The following is a 24186-nucleotide window of genomic DNA, read 5'->3' on the forward strand; positions in this document are numbered from 1 at the left end:
GATTTAGTTACATTTCTTTTCTAAAAAGATTTTATTTATTTATTCATGAGAGACACAGAAAGATAAGCAGAGACACAAGCAGAGGGAGAAGCAGGCTCCCTGCAGGGAGCCGGATGTGGGACTCAATCCCAGCACCCTGGGATCACGACCTGAGCTGAAGGCAGACACTCAACCAGTAAGCCACCAAGGTGCCCTGATTTAGTTACATTTCTAAGAGAGTAATGGTGGGTGGGTGTGACTTGGTTATGAAAGGGCAGCATGAGGGCTCCCTATGCTGTTGGAACTGTGCAGTAGTATCTTGACCGTGGTATTTGATTCATAAATCCATGATAAATAGCACAGAATGTGCACACACACAAACACATGGCCCAGGGAAATATGAGGTGGGATGTATCCATGTCAATATCTTAGCTGTGATATTACACTATAGTTCTGTAAAATACTGTCACTGAGAAAAGCTCATCATTTACAAGGATCTCCCTGTATTTGTTTCTTAGAACTGCATGTGAATCCATAATTATTTCAATACAAATTGCAGTTAAGAAAGTAGCAACAGAAAAAGAATATAGTTATATAAAACTGTAGTTATGAAATATGAATTTATTATTGAAACTTTAGCAAAACACACAGAAAATAAAGTGTTGGAAATGCAGGTACTCTATGACTCAAATATCCTGTTGCAATATTTTGATCTAGTTCTTTCATTTTTACCTTACATTTTTACCTTTACCTTTTTACCTTTTACAATGATTTTCCTATATGTATATATAAATATATACATGTTTATATAGTTTAATTCAGCATAGTTTATTCTTTGTTTATTCCACATATCTTTCTATTTCAAAGATATTCCCGTTATAGTAAAAAATTCCTTAAACAATTATTTTTTCATGGCTACTTAGTAATTAATACCATATAGGCATATCATAATTACCTGAACCAATTCCTTTATTTGAAACATCTTAGGGTGTTTTAAAATTTCTCCTATTATAAGTAATTCTATAATAAATTAAATCTAACTGACTGCCAACTTTACTGAGATGAAACAGAACAAGTCTCTAAATACTAAAATGTTAGAATTACCAAGCATTTTAGAAATCACCTGCCCAAACAATCCCTCTAAAACAAACACACATAAATCATTTTATAGTTATGAAAACTATGTGCCTATTCTCACTTTAGGAAGTAAGGACAAGGCACAATTTCAAAGGCTGTTGAGAAAAAAAAAACAAAACATGAGCCACCGACCTTGCTCTAAGTAATTTTTGACCTTGTAGAATCAGGTAGAAAAAAGCATAAATGACGAAGTTAAAGAGGAAAAAAGTTTTTAAGACTTTGGTACATGCTAGATATGGTTCACATTCCCATTCTCTATGACATTGAGGAAGCAGCTGAACTATTCTAATTTTTATTTCTTCATCCATAAACATACCTTCCTCCTTGCAAGCCCTCAATAAATATTCATTGTCTGAATGAGTGACTGAAGTTACTGGCACATTAAGTACTCAGCTGCTCACGGCTACTCAAACATTCACTGTTCCTCCAAGGAATTATGGATGTTCCTCCTGAGGACATCCTCCCTACACCTTAGAGTCAGCACTATTGTCCCTCTTTAGAGAAGCCTTTGTCTTCTCACTTACTCACTCACTTCTCACTCACTTACTTCTTGCCCATATTAACCACCTCGTACTTAGGTACAGCAACATAGATGTCTGTCTGCACTTACATTAAAGGAACAACTGGAGGGTCAGTTCTGTTCCTTTTTCATCCTTGAGTAGGGCTTTGCCAACTGGGTTGACATGATAAGTTTTGCACGTCATTCTGGCTACAACTACTGGATGAGAGGTACACAAGTAATATCTCTTAGGCCAATAGATTCTCTCCTCTTGGAATTTAGAGTTTGAGATTTGGAGACAAATGATCCATGCAGATGGGTGGCTTGAATGTGTGACATGCAAATTTGTCACGTTCGGGGAAGCCATGCACACAAAGACAGGAAAGCTGTTCTATAGAGAGAATGAAGGATGCAGCAAATGCAGAGGAGAGGATAAAACAAGAACCATGAAGCACAAGAAAGACAGAGGCCGCCAGAAGGCTCTCAGCTCTGGTGTTCCAGGCCCAAATGAAGCCGAGTTCCATTCCCTAGCCTTGGCACCCAGGAGGTACACTGTGATTTTACAACTCCCTTCCTTCAGTTTTCAATTAAAATATTTTGAAATAAGCTTTTTTTTACTTGCAACCAAAGATAATTTACAAACATGGGTAAGAACGCCAATGCTTTTTCTTCCATCATTTTTTTTATTCTATTTCTTCCTCTGAAATATTCTTTTCCACTTTATCTAGAATTTTAAAATCCTGTTCATTCTTCAGGCTGATCCTAAATGCAACCTAGCCAAGGAATCTGTCTCTGCCCTCTCTGAACTCCCTCTTAGAACATTGTTTCCAGGGTGCCTGGGTGGCTCAGTCAGTTAAGCATCTGCCTTCAGCTCAGGTCATGGTCCTGGAGTCCAGGGATCCAACCCCACCCTCCAATTAGGCTCTCTGCTCAGTGGGGAATCTGCTTCTCCCTCTGACCCTCTCCCCTGCTCGTGAGCTCTCTCTGTCTCTCTCTCTCTCAGATAAAGAAATAAAATCTTAAAAAAAAAAAAGGACTATCATTTCTGTGCTTGACACATGTACATTAGAGTTATTCATGTACTTGCCTAATGCCCCATTTAAATCACTTCCTCTCTCTGGGCTTCAGTTTCCTTGCTCTTAAAATGAGTGAACTGTTTGAGACTGGGGTTGTTAAAGTGGATTCTCCATAGCCTCATGTTTGGCAATTAGGAAAGAGAGGTGAGTGGTCCCAAGAAAGCAGTATCCCAGGCTCCCATCCTTACTTTATTTTTTTTTTCCCATCCTTACTTTAACAAGAGTCCTCTGTTTTCATGTAATTCATATATTGGGAGTCTGGATAAGGCTTTATTGAGAAAAGGAATCTAGTACTAATCAAATTTGAAAATCCTAAACTAGATAATCTATAAAGCTCCAGGATTCCAGTAATAGTAGTGAAATAAAAATAATAAAACCAACTAAAATTTTATTGAGCTAGACACTGTTCTAAATACTCGGCTTAAAAAAAGAAATATTCGGCTTGTCAATATTTTAATCATTGTAACAATCGCATGAGCTAGATATTCTTCACTTCAACCTAAATTGAGGACCCAAATCCAATGTCTTACAAATGGCAGGGGCAGGAAGAGAGGAAACACAGATCCAGATCTGAGTCCTTACCCATAATACCACTTCCAAGCTCCTTCAGGGCAAATAGCATGGCTTTTGTTTCTTTTTCTTTTTATCTCAGAGCACAGTACTTAGGCTAATGGTCACTATTAATAGTGTCTGCAGGATGAATAAATGCTTGATGGAACAAAAGAAGTCTACCTTGGATTCTGAGAAAACTGAGACAGGAACTTGAACTCTCTAACACTTCAGTGGCCTTTAGAGAATAGCCCTAAACAAACAAACAGAACTATTTCACAGCTTACATCTTTTCTATGCCATCTTTCTGAAAAGCAAGGGACAACCCCCCTGCAGTCAGAAAGAATTCATTTTAGATATAGTTTAATTTGTAGTACTGACCAGACCTGATGGGTCCATGGACACATACTTCACCAAATTCGCCATCTTCAATTCATACTCAATATATCTATTCCTTTTGTATAAGGGTTTCTCAACCTTTGCACTACTGACATTTTGAGTCAAATAAGTCCTTGTTGTGGAGAGTTGTCCTGTGCATTACAGGATGTTTAGCAGCACTCTGACCTCTACCCACTAGAAGCCAATGACAACCCATCATCCATCCTTGCAACTGCAACAAATAAAAATGTCTCTAGACATGCCAAATGTCCCATAGAGAGAGGGGGTATAAAGTAGGGAACCACTGCTTTACATGAATTAGCTTTTGTGGAAACACTGGAGGGGGGTGGGGAGAAAAGAAAAGAAAAAGAAAAAATAAGCAATGCTTACTTATACTTAGAACATAAATGGTAATTTCCTTTCGTTGTTAGTTAGCTCCTCACTTCATCCTCCACCCTCAAAATTCTCCTTAAACCGGGCTATTCTGAGCACCCCACCATGTATCAAGCCTGCTAATTGCCTCAACCAAGAGTTGTAATAATAGATATCCTACACATTTATGAGGACTATATGGTGACCACAAATTACCCAAAGCTTATGAACAATCCCGGTATGAATATAATGAAGAAATTGCTCAGAACCTTGTAAAATGAAGAGAGAAATATGATCTGCCTTAAAGAAACCTCAGGATAATTAAATATTGCCAATATGGTCTTACTTCATGTCAACCTCTTGATACAGCCAACATTAGGCAAGTAGCAACTCTAGAGCAGGGAATGCACTAGGTACTTTTCTGAACCTTATCTCATTTGCTTTTCTCAACAATCTGATAAGAAAGACATTATCTGTTCTGCAGAGGGGCTCAGAGGAGTAAAATGTCTTGCCCAAGTTCACAAAGTTAGTCAATGGTATCAAAATTTGAATCTGAACAACCACTGGCTACCGTTCCCATGTACTCCCCACTTCTGTATTGCTGTATTTCACAAGAAAACCTTAGTGGCCACAATCAACAAAGAGCAAAGAAGGTAACGCAGTCATTTCATTCATACTTATGCACAGATAAGAGACAAAAGTATGTATTTCATAATGTCAATAATAGTCATCTACAGAAAACAAGTTTATCAGTTATTTTTCCCTTTGTGCTTTTCTACATTTTCTAAACTGTTTTGCCCTAAATATGTATTACCTATGTAATAAAAAGCAATTAAAACCCATTTCTGGTGCACCTGAGGGGCTCAATCAGTTAGGAGTCTGCCTTCCACTCAGGTCATGATCTCAAAGCCCTTGGATCAAACCCTGCATCAGGCTCCCTGCTCAGCCAGGAGTCTGCTTCTCCCTCTCGCTCTGCCCCTTCCCCTCACTCATGCTCTCTTGCACGTACACTTCCTCTCTCTCTCTCTCAAATAAATAAATAAAATCTTAAAAAAAAAAAAAAAACCCACTTCCAACAACAAAAATAACGCATGGAAGTATCAAAACGTAATGCCAGTTTCAAGTAAACCATTACCACTATTTCTCACTTATGAGACTGCCAAAAATTTAGCAATTTGGTAACAACATCAACTTTAATAAGAGCCTGGGAAAATAAGTAGTCACATATACCGTTAGCAGAAATTTAAGTTGGTACAAGGCTCTTTAGAAAGAAATCTAGCAGATCTATCATAATGTGATGTGACTATGCTCTTTCTCCTAGCAACTCGTTCTAAGAATTGACCCTATGGCATACCACATATATAATACATAAATTCATACTCAAAGATATTTGCTGCCTATCAATAGAAAAATTAGAACAGTGGAATTCAAAGCAGTCATTAGAAAAAATAAGGTACCTCACTAGGTAAGAATGTATAACATTATCCAAGACTTGGTGTTAAATAAGAATCAAGTTATATAATAGCATGTACAGAAGGATCTCAGGATACACAGGTATTTATCATATATGAATATGTACATACACATATGTCAGTATGCAGGAATCTGTATGTGTCTATGTGGTTGTGTATAAGCTTGTAAATGCATAGAAAATTCTGTACATACATACAAGAAACAATTGATATTAATTATATCTGTAGGGTAAAACTAAAAGTTGGAGAGAAAGGAAATGAAATTTTATACCACTTACTAAATTATTTTATATTTTCTCTTCATAAATATGTATTCTGCTGTAAGCAAAAAACAGCGTTCTTGTTTTGGTTTGGTTTTGCTTTCTAAGAGACAAGAAGCCCTGCTCTCATGCAATAGCTTGAAAACAAAGCAACATATGATATAGAACTGTCTTCTGTTATAATTGCAAATGCTCACAAAACAAGACAGTGTGTGAAAGCCTCCCAGGATCTGTGTGCCAATGAAGCATAATGGAGACAGTTCTCTCCTGGCACACTGAGAGACAAAGCCAGGCTCCTATCATGTTAGGGGATTTAGTGGCTGGATTTTAAGACCAATAATTAAAGTGAAATGCTGCTATACATTTCAAGGCAACCTAAGCCAATTTCTTTAGCAGTTAATACCCAATTTTACTGTTCTATCCCTCCAGCTTGTCTCCTTTTAAAGTAGCTGATACATCTTGGCCAAGACCTCAGCTCTCCTCCTCTGCAAATGTGTTATGCTCTAGTATGTTAGAAGACCTGGAGCCTGCTGCTGGCTTAACTGCATATCAGCTCACTGACCTCTACAGAGCTTCTCACCTCTAAAACATTGTTAATGCCACCGATTTCCCTGGGACATTCTAAAAACTAAGTGTGATAGGGTATAGAAAAGCATGTTGCCAACACTAAGATGCTATGAGAATATTATCATTTGAACTTGAAAAAAAAAGGCCGACCATTAGTGTTGAACAGTGTAGTTACTGATGTCATCTCTGGGATATACATCCTGTCTATGGTCTCGAATGCCTATGAAGCTATGAAGCCACCTCAAATTCTTACTTGATGCAAGCAGCCAAAATGATCTTTTAAAAACACAACTCAGACTTCATTTGCCCCCCTTCCCTCCTGGCTCACTAAGTGCTGGTTGTAACAATTACATATCTTTTCACAGAGCTTGGCCCCTCTTCTAATTAGGTCTTTGTATTTGCTGAACCTAGTACTTAAAATGCGCTACATACTACAGCTTGCTTTCTTATTTTTTCCTGTTTGCTTCTGTTTCTTTGGATGTCAGCTCAAATGCTATCTCCTTGGAAAGGCCCTTCCTGATTGTGCTCTGTAAATTAGGCTTCCCTCCTCCCCACCACCACCTTGAGCTATTCTCTCCCTCACTCTAGTCCCTCCGTGGCATTTAGCATACCATATAATCCTTTATCCTTGTTTACTGGTTTATGGCATATCTTGTGAGCTACAATGTAAGCTCATAAGCACCCAAGTCTTATCTGTCTTATCCTCCACTGTATCACTGTGGCTAGAACTGTGCCAGCACACAATAGGCAATCATGAGACATTCATGAAATGAATGAATGCAGAATTTACCAACTACAAAGTGTTTTCATCCACAGTCCCACATTTTCCCTTGCCTGTGAAACAGGAAGGGCCAATATGATTTTTCTCATTTGAATTACCTGCCCAAGGTCAAAGCTTACATCTGGGGTTTCTGACTCATGATTCCCTAATATCCCCACTATCCAATAGCATCCACAAATTTGGACTTGGAAGGGTTGAAAATAGGGCCATTTATCTGGGCTTTAGCAACAGAGGGAGGGAAGAAAAAGATCTGCCTTCCTGCAGGGAGGAGGTAGGAGAGACAGGGAGGGGGAAATGGTGTGCTATTCTCTTGTACTCCCTAGCTGCAAATTAGTAAGTGAAATTCTTTCCTTCATCTGAATGAAATGCAGCTACCTCTGGGATGGAGGCTTATGAAACCTCTCATCACCAAGTCACGGTGCGGAACACTTGGCTAATTGAAACAGCAAGGGAAATTTTAGGTAGGTCAGATGCAATTACCCAAATTGGAAAGTGACACCAGTGTTCACACCCACTGGACCACACACAGCAGCCTGGGAGCTAAGTCACACACATACACCCCCACACTCATACCCCCAAACTAAAGTCATCCACATGCCCTCCTACAGCATGGGGTTCCAACTTTTGCAAATATGCTGATTCACTAACTAGGGAAAAAGTGAGAAGATGCTGGTAGGACAGGGGAAGAGGAGAGAAGAGGACAAGGAAGCTGAAGATGGAGGGGAAGGAGGCAGAAGGAAGAGAATATGGGGAAGGACTATAGAAGAGGGAGAAAGTGAAGGAAGAATAAGTAGTGAAGAGAAATACCATTCAGCTGTGATGCTCAAGTGGCCAAACGCTGGCACAACGCAGTCCTTGAGGATTTCTGTGGTCAGGGTGTTTTTTCAGGCACTTGTCTGTTTCCATAGAGACTAAGAATTCCTGCTTCAATAATCATCTTCCAGGTTTCTCTGGTGTTTGAGCTTTCTTCCTATTTCCCCATCAGCGGGCAAGGAAGGACCCAGAGCCTAGGGCTTGCCTTGTGAGAACAGGCATAAGGGCAGGCTGGCTACTTTACACCATCCTGGCCTCCAGCCACTCAGCCCAGTGCCGTAGAATTTCAGTTCTAGCATTTCCACTGATTACCTTACTCCTCCCCTAGGCAAGCACAGACCCTGCTCCTGCCTCCTCCCTCCTCCACAGCACTGCCCTGGAGATCTGCACAGCCTCGTGGGCAGTCTATCAAAAAGCTGAAAACCTGGTGAAACCTTGTGCCAACCTGACAGCATTTTCAGCCCTTTCACTAGTATGTTCATGGTGCATCTGTAGCATAGAAAACCAATTGGTCACATTTTCCACTTCGGGCCAAGAATGAAAATACTACCTCTTCTTCTATCAGGCTAGACACCTCTAGCTTCCCCTATACCTCCCACCCCACATCCAGTCAGCTGTCAGTCTGTCCAGTCTTTTGTGCAATGCTTTCCTCTTTCTTCCACAGTTCAGTAGCACTACCCTGGAGGGGCTGTCATTATTTCTCAGGTCATTAACTTAACGGACATGTATTTCTTCTCCCTGTCCATCAGGGTCAGGCTCTCTCCCTGTCAATACATCCCCTCCCTTAGTAAATCATAAATCCCTGGGGTCCAGGAATCTGTTTTCAACCTGCATCTCAGGTAAATCTGATGCAGCCAAGACACAGTGGGGAACCACAGATGGGATCCACCTTTTATGCAGCTGCAAAGAATTTCCAGTATTCACACATTACATTCTTCTCTCTGGAACTGCAGTGGGACTTCTATGGGCCCTAGGTAGTTTTGCTTTTGTGTGTTCATTCCCCATTTAAAAAAATTATTTTTTACTGCATTGGTATGATGACGAATTCCTTAATTCCTTAAGGTTAGACTCATTTATTTTATTCTGGTTTTTAAAAGAAATCAAAATTAAAACACGTTTGTCAGCCTTAAAATTGTTGTGATCCCTAGGTGCCATGCCTATGAGTAAGTCAGCCCTGCCTCAGCCCCTCTCCCAAATCTTCAGGACCCTCACACTGCCTACAGAATGAAGTCCAATCTTCTCAACACACTTACCCTGATCTGGGTTCAATCTGTCTTCCCAGCACCATCCATGATAGCACTTCCAATCCATATGGGCTCCAGCTTCCAGGCCTAAATGCAAATCTCTCAATACCCCATGCATATATGATGATGCCACTGCACCTTAGCTCTCAGCCCAGCCCAAAACAGGTTTCCTTTCCTTGTCTACCTACTGACTTTCTATTCAAATGGCCCTTTCCACTGTGGTCTCCCCTAGTCCCCCTGGTTGAAATTATGCCTCCTGCTTCTGCACTCCATAGCACTTTACATGTCTATTATTATACCACTAATAATACCACTTTTTCACCCTGCCCTGTGCCAAATATACCTAATTCTGATGTGTACTTCTTTCACAGCATAATATTTCTAAAATCAGGAAGTGGCTTATAACACATGCCAAGCAAACTCACCAGCCACCAGGTAGAGTACTACACTTCAATGTGCCAAAAATAATTTTCTGCATGTGCAAACCCAAAATGAATAGCAAGCCCTGGACCATCTAATTCCTTCATTTGTAGGGTTATTTGCATTCTCAACATCACACACAACTGAATTTTAATTTTAATCCCTAGTGCCTTTTTAAATTATGCTTTGATGCATTATTGAAAGAAAAAAATACTTTGGGTCCAGGCTATGGCCTAAGACATGTCAGGTGAAGCAATTTTAAGAAGTAGAAATTGCCAGATCTCTTGGCATATGTCATGAAATTTCCTAATTCCTTAGACCATGAAGGACTTATTACACAGACATTGAGTTGCTCTGTCAAAAGCTTCTAAGCAGGGGCACCTGGGTGGCTCAGTGGTTGAGACAATGAGATGCCTTTAGCTCAGGTCATGATCCCAGGGTCCTGGGATCGAGTACCACATCAGGCTCCCCACAGGGAGCCTGCTTCTCCCTCAGCTATGTCTCTGCCTCTCTCTGTGTGTTTCTCATGAACAAATAAATAAACTCTTTTAAAAATGCTTCTAAGTAAATGTCAAGAGATGTTGTTTAAGTAGACAATAATTATGATTTAGTTTCTTCCTGAGTTACAAAGTTTTGCCAATGAGGAAATGTACAATTTAAACTCCAGGATTCATTACTCCACTTCGAAATTATAGACTCTCTACAAAAGGAGTTCAAAATGGAGAATACAGGTTATAAAAGGATATCATAATGCTTACATACAATTGCAGATGGCCAAAAGTGATAAAATTTTTAATATTAAACCCGAAAATAGCTAAGATTCCAACCTCATAATATTGATGAACACACAAATCTACAGAGAAAAGTAATCTATTGTTAGTTTATTTTAAAAATTTGTATACATTTAGTGTTCTTTTCTGCTAAAAAATTATCTTGATGATGAATACTACAATAGGTTGCTTTTTTTTTTGTCAAGAAAGCAGTCTTTTGGTAAGCTATTATTTTTTTACATTTCCACATTAGAAAGCTCTTAGGGGTCTGGGACTGTGTATTAATTATCTTTCTCTCCCCTCTAGTGTCTTTGCATATGAAAAATGCTCATTTTTGAGTTGATCTAGCTTTCTGCCAGCAGTTTCATTGCTATCAAGTCTGGCCTCGTTTCTATTAAAATCTAGTTGTATGTTTATTTTATAGTTTGGATGCATACATTTCATTAAAAATGCCCTTTTTAAAAATTCAAAATCAGTTCATGCTTTTATTCATTCAATGAGTATTTATCAGGCTCCTAACAAATGCCGAGCAGTGACAAGGATACAAAGGTGAGTAAGACACAGCCCTGCTCTGAACTTTACTCATAGTCTAGAGGGAGAGATAGGCCAGGCAACATATCCCAATCTAATGTGATGATTGCTAAGGCAGGAACATACTAGCTGGGGAAGGAATATGGAGAATGGCCATCTCATGCAGTCTACAGGGTTTAAGGAGCTGAAAAATGAGTAGGAGCTAACCTGGAAAAGTAGACATCTAGATGGCTATGGGAAAAGTTGGCCTACCCTGAGAGCGCAGTGTGTACAAAAGCATAGAGATGGAGGTGGGGGGATGAGGACCTCCCAGTGGAGACACACTAAGAAGTTCTACTGGCCTGGCTTGCAGAGGTACCATGATAGACTTCTGATGTCCAGTTAAGATAAAGTCCATTTCTGGGACGCCTGGGTGGCTCATTGGTTGAGCATCTGCCTTTGGCTCAGGGTGTGATCCTGGAGTCCCTGGATCAAGTCCCACATTGGGCTCCCTGCATGGGGCCTGCTTCTCCCTCTGCCTGTGTCTCTGCCTCTCTCTCTTTCTGTGTGTCTCTCATGAATAAATAAAATCTTTAAAAAAAAAAAAAAAAAGATAAAGCCCATTTCTGGACTTAATCCTGAGAAGAGTGTGGACTCATTTTCATTGGCAAGATACTGTTCCATAAAGTTATAAAGCAGTACCAATATTGTTCTCTCAGTGTCATATAAGGATTTAATCAGTCTTACTCAATACTGCTTTTTCTCTGCCTTCTTTTTTTTCTAGCATTTAAAAATTTTTTATGTTATATTTAATTCAACAGCAATGTCTTATTTACAAGATTCAAGCTGAAAAAATAACTACATTCATTTCAGTTACCTCAGACACTCCTATTTTTCCTTACCATAGAGAAAGAAACAAATAGAAACATTTACCACTAAATTCTTCACTTGCAACCCTATGGGCATTTCTCTATGACATTTTACTCAATGTTGAATAAGTAGAGCCTGTGTAACCTCAGACAACTTGCCTAACCTCTCTGTGCCTGGTATATTCAACTATAAGAAAAAATTAACTATCACCTACCTTAAAGAACTCTTATGAGGGTTAAATAAGATATCCTATGTACAGTCTCTGGCAGGTGGCCTGGATTGTAATCATTGCTACAATAAAAAAATTGTAACAATTTTTATCTTTAAGCATTACTGAACAATGTATATAAATATACAGGGTTGTAACTTTATATTCTATTATTTTAATCTTATGTATACACACATATAATATATATATATATATATATATATATATATATATATATATATATATGTTGATACACACTTTCAATAGAGGTAATTGCGGAGACAAAGAATCAGGGAAGAGGGAAGGTATATTTTCCATTGTATTTTTTTCTGTAATCTTTAACTCTTTCTTAACAAGAGCATGGAAAACTTTTATGATAAGAACTTCTATAATAAAAATTAATTTTAAAACCTTATTAAATAAAATAAAAATGTATCTAAATATTACATATATTATTATACATCTATATATCTGTCTATAATATATATTATTATATATCTATCCAATATATCCAGATATCTAAAGATACCCAGATATATATCTAAATAAACATGTAAATATAAATTTACATACATATATTTATGTATAGCTATAGATATAGATTTAGCCTAGAAAAGAAGAAAACTGTAGTAAGAGGAGGAACAGGATCTGTTTCCTAATTTTCAAAGGGTAGCCATGTGGACAAAGAATTAGATTTATTTTGTACCTAGACAGCCAAAAGGCCTAAATAAAAAGAAAGAACTTTGGGCTGATGAGAACAATCCAAAGGTACAGCCTCAAAAAGCAGTGGTAGCTCCATCATAGAAGGTGTATATCATAGACTACATGGTCATCTTTCTGAAACTTGGTTCAAAAGATTTTTCTTCTGGGATACCTGCGTGGCATAGTCAGTTAAGCCTCCAACTCTGGGTTTTAGCTCCGGTTACAATCTCAGGGTTTTGATCTCAGGGTCGTGATCTGAGGATCTGGAGATGGAGCCCCACAACAACCTCTTCACTCAACATGGAGTATGCCTGAGACTCTCTCTCCCTCTCCCTCTGCCTGTCCCCCACCCCCTGCCCTCACACACTCTCAGACTCTCTCTGTCTAAAATAAATAAATCAAAAGAAAGAAGAAGAAAGAAAGAAGAAAGAAAGAAAGAAAGAAAGAAAGAAAGAAAGAAAGAAAGAAAAAAGAAAATAAAGAAAAAAAGAAGAAAGAAAGAAGAAAGAAAGAAAGAAAGAAAGAAAGAAAGAAAGAAAGAAAGAAAGAAAGAAAAAAGAAAGAACGAAATTCCTCTTCCAAGTCTATGCAACTGGGCAGTCTCCAAGCATTTGACCTTGGATGCATCCTTAAATGGCTACCTAGAAACATTCAAACTTTCACCACACACTAATTAAGTTAGTATATCAGCTTTACCTTCAACCTCCAAAACCCTTAAATGGGCAGGTATTCCTAAAAAAGAAATACTAGCATATTTATGCTTATAATATCTCAATACAATATGAAGTTATCCAAATAAATACTTCATAATGGTATAGCCTGATTCAAAATACAGATGCTGTGTTTAAACACCACCTAGAGAGATACCTGGCTGGCTCAGTGCTTGAGCGTCTGCCTTTGGCTCAGGGTGTGATCCTGGGATCTGGGATGGAGTCCCATATCAGGCTCCTTGCAGGGAGCCTGCTTCTCCCTCTGCCTGTGTCTCTGCCTCTCTCTGTGTGTCTCTTTAAAAATAAAAAAAAAAACACCACCTAGAATTGGATTTGTTAAAGGTAATTTTTGCTTTCAATCAGATTTATACTAAACAGGGAAGTATTTTAGCATTCCTCATTATCCTATACTTTTAAATCCCATTAAAATCTGGAAATGGATTTTAATTGGACTACTGTTTTGTGGCTTGCCATTATGAATTTGGTAAGTAAAGCCTAATGTTGGAACACTTTAGTGACTCAAGACTGGGAGTTCTATGTTTGTAGATTCTAATTTCCATGGTAGGTGAAACGCACACAAGATAAATACGGGGTTCCTGAGCTAATGAATTGGGATAGCTACAGTGCCATCTGGAGATGAGAGCATGACCTTTGAATGGCAATCTCTGCTAGAGAATAATTTAAATGAAGAGAAAGTGAGCCAAGGCAGGCAGAGAGCTCTGGAAGACACATCTGACTTGGGGGCTGCTCTGAAATCTACCAATCCAGAGTCTGTTGACTTAGAAAGTCATTAAACTTCTCTGAACATCTGTCACTCTTTCATCCAAAAACAGAGGGAAAATCCAAGGACATAATATTGGTTCCTTTTCAATAATCAGTTGATATTTATCTATACAGAAAGACAGTTTAGTTCAGTGGAGAAAAACTTAGACCTTAAAGTCAGAAAACCTGAATCTGGCTGTCACTAAGTAGCTATTTTACCTTGAACAAGTCTCCTACCATCTCTAAGAACAGATTTCCTCATCTAATTTAAGGACACAGCAAAATAAAGGAAAATTGCAAACATATCCTCATGTTGTTTTAAGCCTCAAACTAAAAGCTCTATTGTAAGAACAACTATCATGATTCTCCTTTTATAAATGGGGGAACAGGCTTAAAATTTTCCTAGGTTTTATAAGTAGTAACAGTACCCCAGATGTTTGATATCAAGTCTCTAGGCACAGACATGCCACATCACCTGCCTAACAGACTTCTGGGGAAATGAAATAAGGTAAGTGTCCATATGTACCATTTATTATAAATAGCTATACAAGTTTAAGGTATTGTTAAAACTAAGCTTTAAATCCTCTAGACTTATTTTTAAGTCCTCTAGACATATTTTCCATTCATAAACATTTCTATTAGATCCCTATGAACCACCTTTCCTGTCCTGCACATCACAGTACAACGAATTAAATAAATGAGCGGATCACTGCTGCTTTAGAAATGATCCATGAGCTTAATTAAATATCTTAAACAAATGGATACATTTACATTTCATGAGGCCACTCTTTGAGGATCTTAGAAGAAAGAAACTATAATTAGACAAGATAGGTATAGTTGCACTGGTCAATGAAACTTGCTCCCCACTGAAAGAAACCCTGTTCTCAGGGCCCAACTGCTCATCCAAACCAAACAAACATCATCATCCCAGACTGTGTTCTCAATTGCAAATATGCATCAAAAGTCATAAGATACATAGTACTGCCATAATGAAGCCACAACATTTCCCTAACCAGAAAGAGAAACCGGCAAAAGGAAGAGTCCCTGCAACTTCTTCATACGGGGCTAGTTTGATCAAGCTGAAGAATCAATTCCTAACAACGATGCTTTAGAGATAACAATATTCTTAATAAAAATGTTTTCCCATTACAATGGCTTATCAATTCAATTCATTCTTCCCTAAACCTACTGGAAAAGTCTGATTTGGTGAAAAAGACAATCCTCAAAAATCCAAACTTACTACAGGCTGCCCTGTGTTTGTTACTGCTCCCATTAAACGACAGTCCCCTAAAGGCCATTCACTATTATATTCCCCACAGTGCTTAGCACAGTACCTGACACATAATGGACTCAGGAAATAGGTGTTGAATTTATGCTAGAATGTAATATACTTTAAAAACAAATTCCAGGGGGAATCCCTGGGTGGCTCAGCAGTTTGGCGCCTGCCTTTGGCCCAGGGCGCGATCCTGGGGTCCTGGGATCAAGTCCCACGTCGGGCTCTCTGCATGGAGCCTGCATCTCTCTCTGCCTGTGTTTCTGCCTCTGCCTCTCCCTCTCTCTCTCTATCATGAATAAATAAATAAAATATTCTTAAAAAATTAAAAAAATAAAAAAATAAAAACAAATTCCAATCTTAATTCTTATGAAAAGTGAAAAAATACAAAATTTCATATTTCTTTCATTTCCTAAAGGTGGGGCTCCTCCTCACTCGTTTGGAAATTGTTTATTCCATTTCAGTTATTTGTGTACATGCCCACTATGTTCCAGAAAGGATTATAGTGGCATCATTTGGAATGGATGAATCTTTTTTTTTTTTTTTTTTTTTTTTTAAGATTTAAAGGCAATCACATCCAGTCAAAAGATGCTTTGGACTTTATCACAGATTTAGAAAATCATAAATCAGATACTTATGTACAATATCAATACCAAAGCTGTTAGAACCAAGAATCCCTCAGGTAATTTTAACTTTAATTTAGGATGGTCCTGAGAAAACACTCTACCAACACCTTATTCAACTTCAGTAAGAACTTGTATGGGTAAAACATGTTTTCAGGCCAGGACACTTGAACATCTGTAGACAATATTTTACCCCACTTATGGGGTCAGGAAAATAGGAAGTGGTAGTCCAGGAAGAGCCATTACACAATTAAAAGAAAAAAGCATTTATTTGCAATGCACAGGAATTAAATTCAGTTTGCTTTCATTCCTTCCCAAACAACCCAACATGAATCTTTCCTTTGGAGTCCTAAGTTGTCCAGTATATTAAAGTCACCAATGTGGAACAAACCACTGAGCCTTCAATTATAGATTATCTTTATGTAAACAACCCTCTGATCCTGGTTCCTTGAAAAGGTGAGCAAACAGCTATGATAATACCCCTGGTCCAACATACATATATTAAATAACTCTTTTGCTATGGATATGGCTAAAAGAGCATTCCAACAGAGAGAAATCCAACTTGTTAAAAACGCTTTATAAAAAAAAATAAAATAAAAAAAAAAGGCTGCAAGCCCAGATACAAAGTTTAGAGGCTTTTTCGTGTTCCTTCTATGCAAAGTTTATGAAACACTAATACACTCAATGCAAAAAAGATAATGATAAGACCAAAGCCAATAGCAGATGAAATAAATTTCATTGAACAAATCATAAATGCTATGTAAAAGACTTCTAGATAAAAATTCGCTCAAGGTAAAAATTGCTGAGGAAAGGTAACAGCATTAACCCTAGCCGACAGCCGGAGTTTGAAAGAGGCACGTCTTTACAGAATTGCAAACAACATCAGCATTACGAGGATAATAATTAGAATAAATACCGTCCGCAGGCTGCAAAAACAAGCAACGCACTTGGCTCCTTCACCTCTCCCCCTCATCCAGCTGGGTAGTGAAAGCAGCTGCCTCTCCCTGCCCTCCTTCCCAGCGGCTCCTCGCGCCACCCGCTCCCTTCTCGCGTCCACTCCTTCCCTCCCCTTTCGCCTCCTCTCCCCGCCCCCAGCTAGTGTATTCAGCAGCCCAGCGAGATTAAGAGGCGCTCGCTACGTCCCTGGGCCTCAGGACTGATCTAACGTTTCCTAGCTCCTTGAACTAGAGAAATTAGAGACGCAACACCCTGGTGGTATTAGATGCCTTCGCTCCATCCTGGCCCCTCCCAGGCCAAGGTGGGGGGCGGGGGGGGTCGGGCTAGTGGAGTAGGAAGCCTCGGGAGGACCCGGCGGAGTCCAGCTGGGCGCACCCCGCCGCCAGCGCTACCTGAGCTGTCCATGGTGCTGGCGCGGTCTTGAGACTGCTGGGCGGGACTCCGCGCGGCTGCCGCCCCGGCGTTCACTCTCTGCTTGCCGCCACCCGCGCCGCTCCCCGCACTTAAGTCCCGGTTACTGTCCACCAGCTGCAAGGATTCATAACCATCGTTGCTGGTCTTTTTCCGGTAGCTCCCGAGGAGACTCATGGGCAAGCCCAGAGACCAGGGAAAAAATATCAACCTGGGAAACGAAGGGGGGGGTGGAAGGTGGAAAGGGCTAAAGGAGGAAATAAAAAAAGAAAAAAAAGAAAAAAAGAAAAAAAAAAAAAAAACCATCAAGTGTCCGACATGACGCAAAGAGGAGGGAAAGAGGGAGCAGCTAGCGGAGAGGAGCTGTGCGGGGCGAGCGGCGGAGCCACCGCCCTGGGCAGAGCGCAGCTCTGGGCACCCGGCGCGACCCAGAGAGAAAAAGAGGGCGCGGGCGGGAGGGCGAGCGGGCCCTGCGGAGCTCCCAGCCCCGGGCCAGCCACCCGCAGGCTGAGGAATGCCCGGAAGCAATCCTATAGGTGTCGCCGCGTCGCCCCGCCGCGCAGCAGGGCAGCTCCAAGCGCGGCTGGCCCACGGGGAGGGAAGAAAAGAGAGGGAGTGAGGGAGGGGAGATTCTGGAGCGGGAGGGGGGGAGGGGGGGCGGTAAATGGGGCGTGGTGGGAGGGGGAGGGGACTACTACGACCCGAGCAGAGAGTATTTTCGCGCGTCACGTAAAGAAGAAAGAGGCTGGGTGTCTCTGCTTCGTAAGCTTTGGGGACGGGGGGGGGGGGGGGGGGGGGGGGGGGTCTCTTGGTAAAATCCAGACACGCCCATTTTGTATAACTTAGCCTATATTTGCTGGAAGATTCGGCAAGTCAAAGCCACCCCGACGGTTACCGTCCTGGAGGGCTGACTTGTAACTTAACTGAATAGAAAAAGAACACATGTTAAACCTATGCTAGGGCAGAAAGGAACAGCAATTTCTTTCAAACCAGAAGGGGAATAATCCCCAAGAGCTGGCTATTCTAAGTAGGAGACCATTCCACCTAATGAGTAGATAGGACTGTTTCAGTAACTATGAACCAATAATTGGGGAGGGTGACCCCGGGGAAGAGATTGAATCAGGTGCAATTTCAGTTCTGACATCATTTACCTTGGGACCTGGAAAAAGGACTATACCACTCAGTTGGCTTGAAGGGATGGATGGTTAGGAGACGAGGATTTTTCTTTCCATTCTCTGGCTCCTCCCCCTTTTTCTTTCATAATTTTGAGAAAACAAAGAAAGCAGTCACTCATTATCAGAGGAGAATTAATCACCAAGGTAATCAAGCTGAAGGGCCAGAGCCCCTTTCTGGCAGAGAAGTCCCTTTCAAGACTGTGTACCTAATTTTATATTCATGATTTTGCCTTCTTATTCTTAAAGAGAACCCCAACATTGGATATTTCAAGACTTGCAAACACTGGACATAACTCTAAGTCTCAAAATGCAATTATCAAATGTTCATTTTCACTTGATATAAAAAGCATGCAGAAGTATCTATCCCTCATTTTTATCATTTCGAGTGAAATTGTGGTTTTTAAATGGTCCTTTTCCCTATTAGGATTTGGAATGACTATGTGAGGAGCTTTTCAAAAGTCATTTGGCAGAGTTTCATCACGCATCAGCAAGAAAAAAGTTCACATATGTAAAATTTGCTTAAGCCCATACACAAAGCCAGCATTTCTCTCTTTTCGCCTTTCATGGCTTTCTCGGTGTCATTTTGATCACTTAAGAACACAAAATCAAACAACAGCATCTAATAGGATTGGGTCCAAATCACTTGGGACCCAAAGAGTTTCCAGGAAATTCTAGCTCTATACCGGTCTATGTAAAATAAGTTGGATTGAGAGACATTTGCCTATTCAAGGATCACTCAAACGCAAATTCTTATAGGAAGAGGATGAATCAGTAGAGGCCAAGAATGCTAGTCTCCCCTCTGGGAAGACCTCAATTCGTTCACTGAAGATGTAACCTGACCCAAATCATAAATCGCAGTTAATGCTTATTTATAACAAGATCAAACAACTTGAGGGATAGCAGTTAAAACTGTAATACAATTTTAAACACAAATTTTATACTTTCAATTTTCCAAATCTGTCAGATTGAGTGATTTTTAGGTACTTGACTGAAACTGTACTCTGTAAAGTCTAGTAAATATTTTCAAATAACATTTTAAATAATCCTTTTCTGCATTTTTCCTTCTCTTTTAATTCATTACTGAGGCACAGAGAGAGTAAATGCCTAGTGTCCATCATGTGCCTCGGCAAATTCTGGATTTATAATCACTGGATTAAGAGAATTCAGAGATGACCATTTTTCAAAATTGAAAATTATTATTTTCAAAAAGAGTGCTTTCAGTTATTTTCATTCAACTGTTTTCAGAGCTGCAGACATATTGCTGGAAGAAATTAAGATGAAACATATGCCTTTATATTTTTTAATATCTATCTCCCCAGTTTGCAAATTTAAAGAAAAACTTGAATGGGCTAAAGAGGCCATTTAATTTTTTTCTTTACACTTAATTTAACATAATTAAAATTAATCAGAATAACTATTCATGACCTTACAAAATTAAGGATATAAAGAACACACACACACAAGAACACAAAAAGGTAGAAAACACAATAGCTGTTTTAACATACAATAGTCTAAAAAATAGTTTGGAGCTTAAATTGGAATATATACGAATTCTGACACTAACATTGTTTTTCTTATCCTAAAGATCACATTCATAATAAGTTCACTTATCCATGATGATCTTACTTTTCTACTCTATACAATAGAGCATAATAAAAATACCATCATTATATATAGTTGAAGAATTAAATTAGTACCTAACACATAGAGAATAAGTATTTAATGAATATTCACTGTTATTACTATGATTGGGCTGGCTTGTGCACAATTCTATCCTCAGTGCCCAATAGTCCTAGTTCTTCCCGTGGAAGATGCTCAATAAAGGATAAGTATTTTTTTCCAGTACTATACTAGTAGAAATTTGTCTTTGTGATTCTGAATGAGTATCCGTGCCTAACAAAGGGCACTGGTAAGATCCAAGGTGAACATTCAGAGCTAAACTATCCTGTTTTTTCCAATTTACTTTATTTCAAGAATACTACATCACAGAGCAGAGCCAAAGGATTAGGTGCCCTCTTTGGGGGAGAGTATTCTTTCCCTTTGCCTTTTCAATTGCTGACTTCAGTCACTTCTAAACTTGGCAAAGGTTACTCACACTGAGGAATGTTCAGGCTCTATTCCTACCCATCCCTTCCACCCCCAAAATACTCTCCCATCACAACAGATGTCACACTATTTTTGTGGTGCGGGGTAGGAGAAGATGAATAAATGCCATGACCCATCTGGATTATGATCTGTGCTTTTTAATTTCCAGGAACTATAACACAGCGGTTAAAACTCAGGTTCTGGAATGATATTTCCTAGGACTGAACCCTATTTCCGCAGACCCTTTTAGCTCTATGACCTTAGGCAAGTTACTTGACTTCTCTGCCTCACTTTTCTCCTTTGTAAAATGAGCATAATAGTACCACCAGGGACGCCTGGGTGGCTCAGCAGTTGGGTGTCTGCCTTTGGCTCAGGGAGTGATCCCAGAGTCCTGGGATCAAATCAAGTCCCACATGGTGGGGCGGGGGGGGGGGGGCGCTTCTGCCATGGAGCCTGCTTCTCCCTCTGCCTGTGTCTCTGCCTCTTTCTCTCTCTGTCCTTCATGAATAAATAAATAAATAAAATCTTAATAAAAGAAAAAAAAGAATAGTACCATCAGAATAAGGCTGTAAGTGAAAATTAAATCAGTACCTAAAAAAAAAAAAAAAAAAAAAAAAAAAAAAAAAAAGAAAATTAAATCAGTACCTAACATATAGTAAATGCTTAACAAATAGTTACCACTATTGTTCTAGTATTTTTAGAAGGAAAGTAACATTTTTTCATGTAATTTCCTATCTGTAAATTAGGCTAAAATCTGTCCTGCCTAACTTAAGAAATTTATTATGATGATGTATAATATAAAAGCATTATGTATAATGTAGAGTGATTGTTCTGCCTTGAGGTTTTACATATTTCATACATCTCTTATTAGATTTTAGACTCCTTGAGAACAAAAATCCGTATTTTGCTCATGTCTATATCCCTCCTGATACCCAAAAGAGCACCGTACACTCATGAGACATCGAGTAAATATCTACTGAATAAATAAATAAATAAATAAATAAATAAGTAAATAAAATGTATTAATAATCACCTAGTCTAGTGATTTTTTAAAAAAACTATGTTGTGGTCTACTATTAGATTATAAAATAAAATTAGAAATTCATAACCATTATTTTATTTTATTTTTAAAGATTTTATTTATTTACTCATGAGAGACACAGAAAGAGGCAGAGACATAGACAGAGGGAGAAGCAGGCTCCATGCAGGGAGCCCGACTTGGGACTCGATCCCAGGACTCCAGGATCATGCCCTGGGCCAAAGGCGGGCACTAAACCACCTAGGCATCCCTCATAACCATTATTTTAATATAAATGAACTAGGTCAGAAAACATCAGTTTTTGGCATCTGGTAAGATATTGTTTCCTGAACTATTGAGATTGTGTGGTGAAAGTGCGCGTGTATTTCTCCTCAATAATGACATCAATGTATTTCTTACAAGTACAAGTTACAAATGTTTGAATGTCTATGTATAGCAAAGTCTCCAGTACCAAGAGGTCCTAGGGTTCCCAATTGTGAATGTCCTACACATTGTGACATCTGAACTCACTCGGATACATAACTGGACAACAAAGAGTTCTGGCTAACCAGACAATAAATGAAAACAGAATTGCTCTGTTCTCTCTGTCACAAAAGGCAAAAATTATTATGTATGATCGGGTTTCTAAAATGCACTTCTTCGATTTTATGCTTTAATATAAATCAATGAATAGCACTGAAACTTTCTTTGGCAACATGCCTCAGGTACATAATTTAGATTATGTCCTTACTGAAGAAAAGTCTATGGATATAGACAATGTGAAGTGCTCAAACTGGGGACAAACAGGCCATATCTGGCCCCCAAACTTGTTTTGTCTGCCCTGTACTTTTTTAAAAAAGACTTTTATTTATTTATTTGAGAGGGAGAGAGAGCAAGCACAGAGGGAGGAGAAGAGGCAGAGGAAGAAGAAGACTCCCTGCTGAGCAGGAAGCCTGATGTGGGGCTCAATCCCAGGACCCCAAGATCATGACCTGAGCCAAAGGCAGACACTGAACCTACTGAGCCACCCAGGGGCTCCCTGTACTTTTTCTTTTAATTGTAAACTTAAATATCTCCACAGAAGGTTCAGAGGCTCCAACTTGAGTGGCATAGTTCACCACCACTTTCCCATATGAAACATCCAACCTACTCCACTCATTCCTTGTCAGTCAACCCTTGCAGGCATTTGAATTTGAGACCTCTGGTGTAGTGGCCAAAACTGGAGGAATAACAACACCAAGACAGATGCCAAAAGCCACATCTTTAGGCCACCATCCAAAAGAAAGAGCAACAGGCTGGAATCCTCTCCTGACTCGATTATTAATCAGCAGAGTGGCCTTGATAATCATTCTCTTCTTAGCAGTAAAATTGAAGGTGTTGGATTACAGCATTCCCTCTAGTTCTCAAATTTTTCTATCCTTCTCAAAACTTGAGTTGTCATTTCCTTCCTTCTCCAAAGGAAGCCCAGAGGGAAAAACTATGACCATTTAAGTACTTCAGTTCTAAGTCCCAGTCAATCAAGGTTTTACTAGAGAGCACATACTTAAGTAGTGGCAGCTGTCAAGAGTTGCACATAGAGCAATACACAAGAGACATGAGGGAATGTGCTGGAAAAACAGAGTGAGCTGATAATATTTAGCAAAGGAAAACCTCAACTATTCCTACAATATTTCCTTAGAAATGAGCTTGTCTGTTCCCAGTGCCTGGCGGAGTGTTGGGTTTCCCACAAGATGAGACAAATTTTCCAGGCAGGGCATATTTTTTAAGGTAACTCAATATCCCAAAACATGTGCCTCCTTGAATCTCTAACAGTCATAAAAAAATAAAAAATAAAAAAAAAAAACAAAAAACTGCCATTAGTTTACTTTCCATTTGCCAGGTACCTTACCTACCTTAACTGTCATCTTCTCAACAACCCCATGAAGACACAACCCCTTTTGTGAGGCACACTAGGAGAGGTTAAATAACTTGCCTAAGCTCATACAGCTAGCTGTCATTTAGTATTTAAAATCACATCTTTCCAATTATACTTTGTCTACTTCAGCAGCCTGAGGAGGCAATTCCAGTGGTCAACATGAATGCTGTATGACATGTGGGTCATTTCTTGGATGTGACCTAAGCGTGGCCAGTGAAAAATAGTTTGGGCACTTTATGGGAATTACCCTTGCTTTACTCCCCAGGTGGTAGGTTCTGTTCAGAGAAACCTAAAAGGTTTTAATTTATATGGATTCCCAATAGGCAATCTTGTTTTGTAACTATCTGGCTTAGAGGACTTTTTATGTTGTGCTCTTGAAAATTGATACTTGTCTACTCTTTGGCCTAATTTTAATCACTAGAAGGAAAAATAATCTTTATATTCATTAAATGCAAGCCCCCTAGCTTTCAGAGAAGCTTGGCCCCTGTTGTGTATGTGTATAAATATGTATGTATGCAGATTACAAAGACATCAAGGCATGGTGGAAAAACCACTAGCTTTGGGAAAAAATACAACTGTGTTTGAGTTCTGGCCTGCCACATGCAAGTTTTCTATCTTTTCCCTGTTTCCCACCCAAAGCCACATTCCCT

The 24186-nt window shown here is 39.3% G+C and overlaps 1 protein-coding gene across 4 annotated transcripts in view; it reads right to left on the minus strand.

Moving 5' to 3' along the window:
* Nucleotides 1-24186, minus strand: part of DNAJC6 (DnaJ heat shock protein family (Hsp40) member C6) — a 139127-nt gene that overhangs the window by 76352 nt on the left and 38589 nt on the right. The window contains exon 2 of one of the 4 annotated variants that reach the window (XM_038537230.1): nucleotides 17325-17590. The exons of 2 other annotated variants lie outside the window; for them this stretch is intronic. In XM_038537230.1, coding sequence (XP_038393158.1) covers nucleotides 17325-17520 — 196 coding nt within the window. In that variant the 5' untranslated portion in view covers nucleotides 17521-17590. Of the gene's footprint in view, nucleotides 1-16891; nucleotides 16989-17324; nucleotides 17591-24186 lie in introns of those variants that run through there. One more of the 4 variants, XM_038537233.1, reaches the window with a different exon arrangement.

This window comes from Canis lupus, chromosome 5 (assembly GCF_011100685.1).
Source record: "Canis lupus familiaris isolate Mischka breed German Shepherd chromosome 5, alternate assembly UU_Cfam_GSD_1.0, whole genome shotgun sequence".
In the NCBI taxonomy this organism is placed as follows: domain Eukaryota; kingdom Metazoa; phylum Chordata; class Mammalia; order Carnivora; family Canidae; genus Canis; species Canis lupus.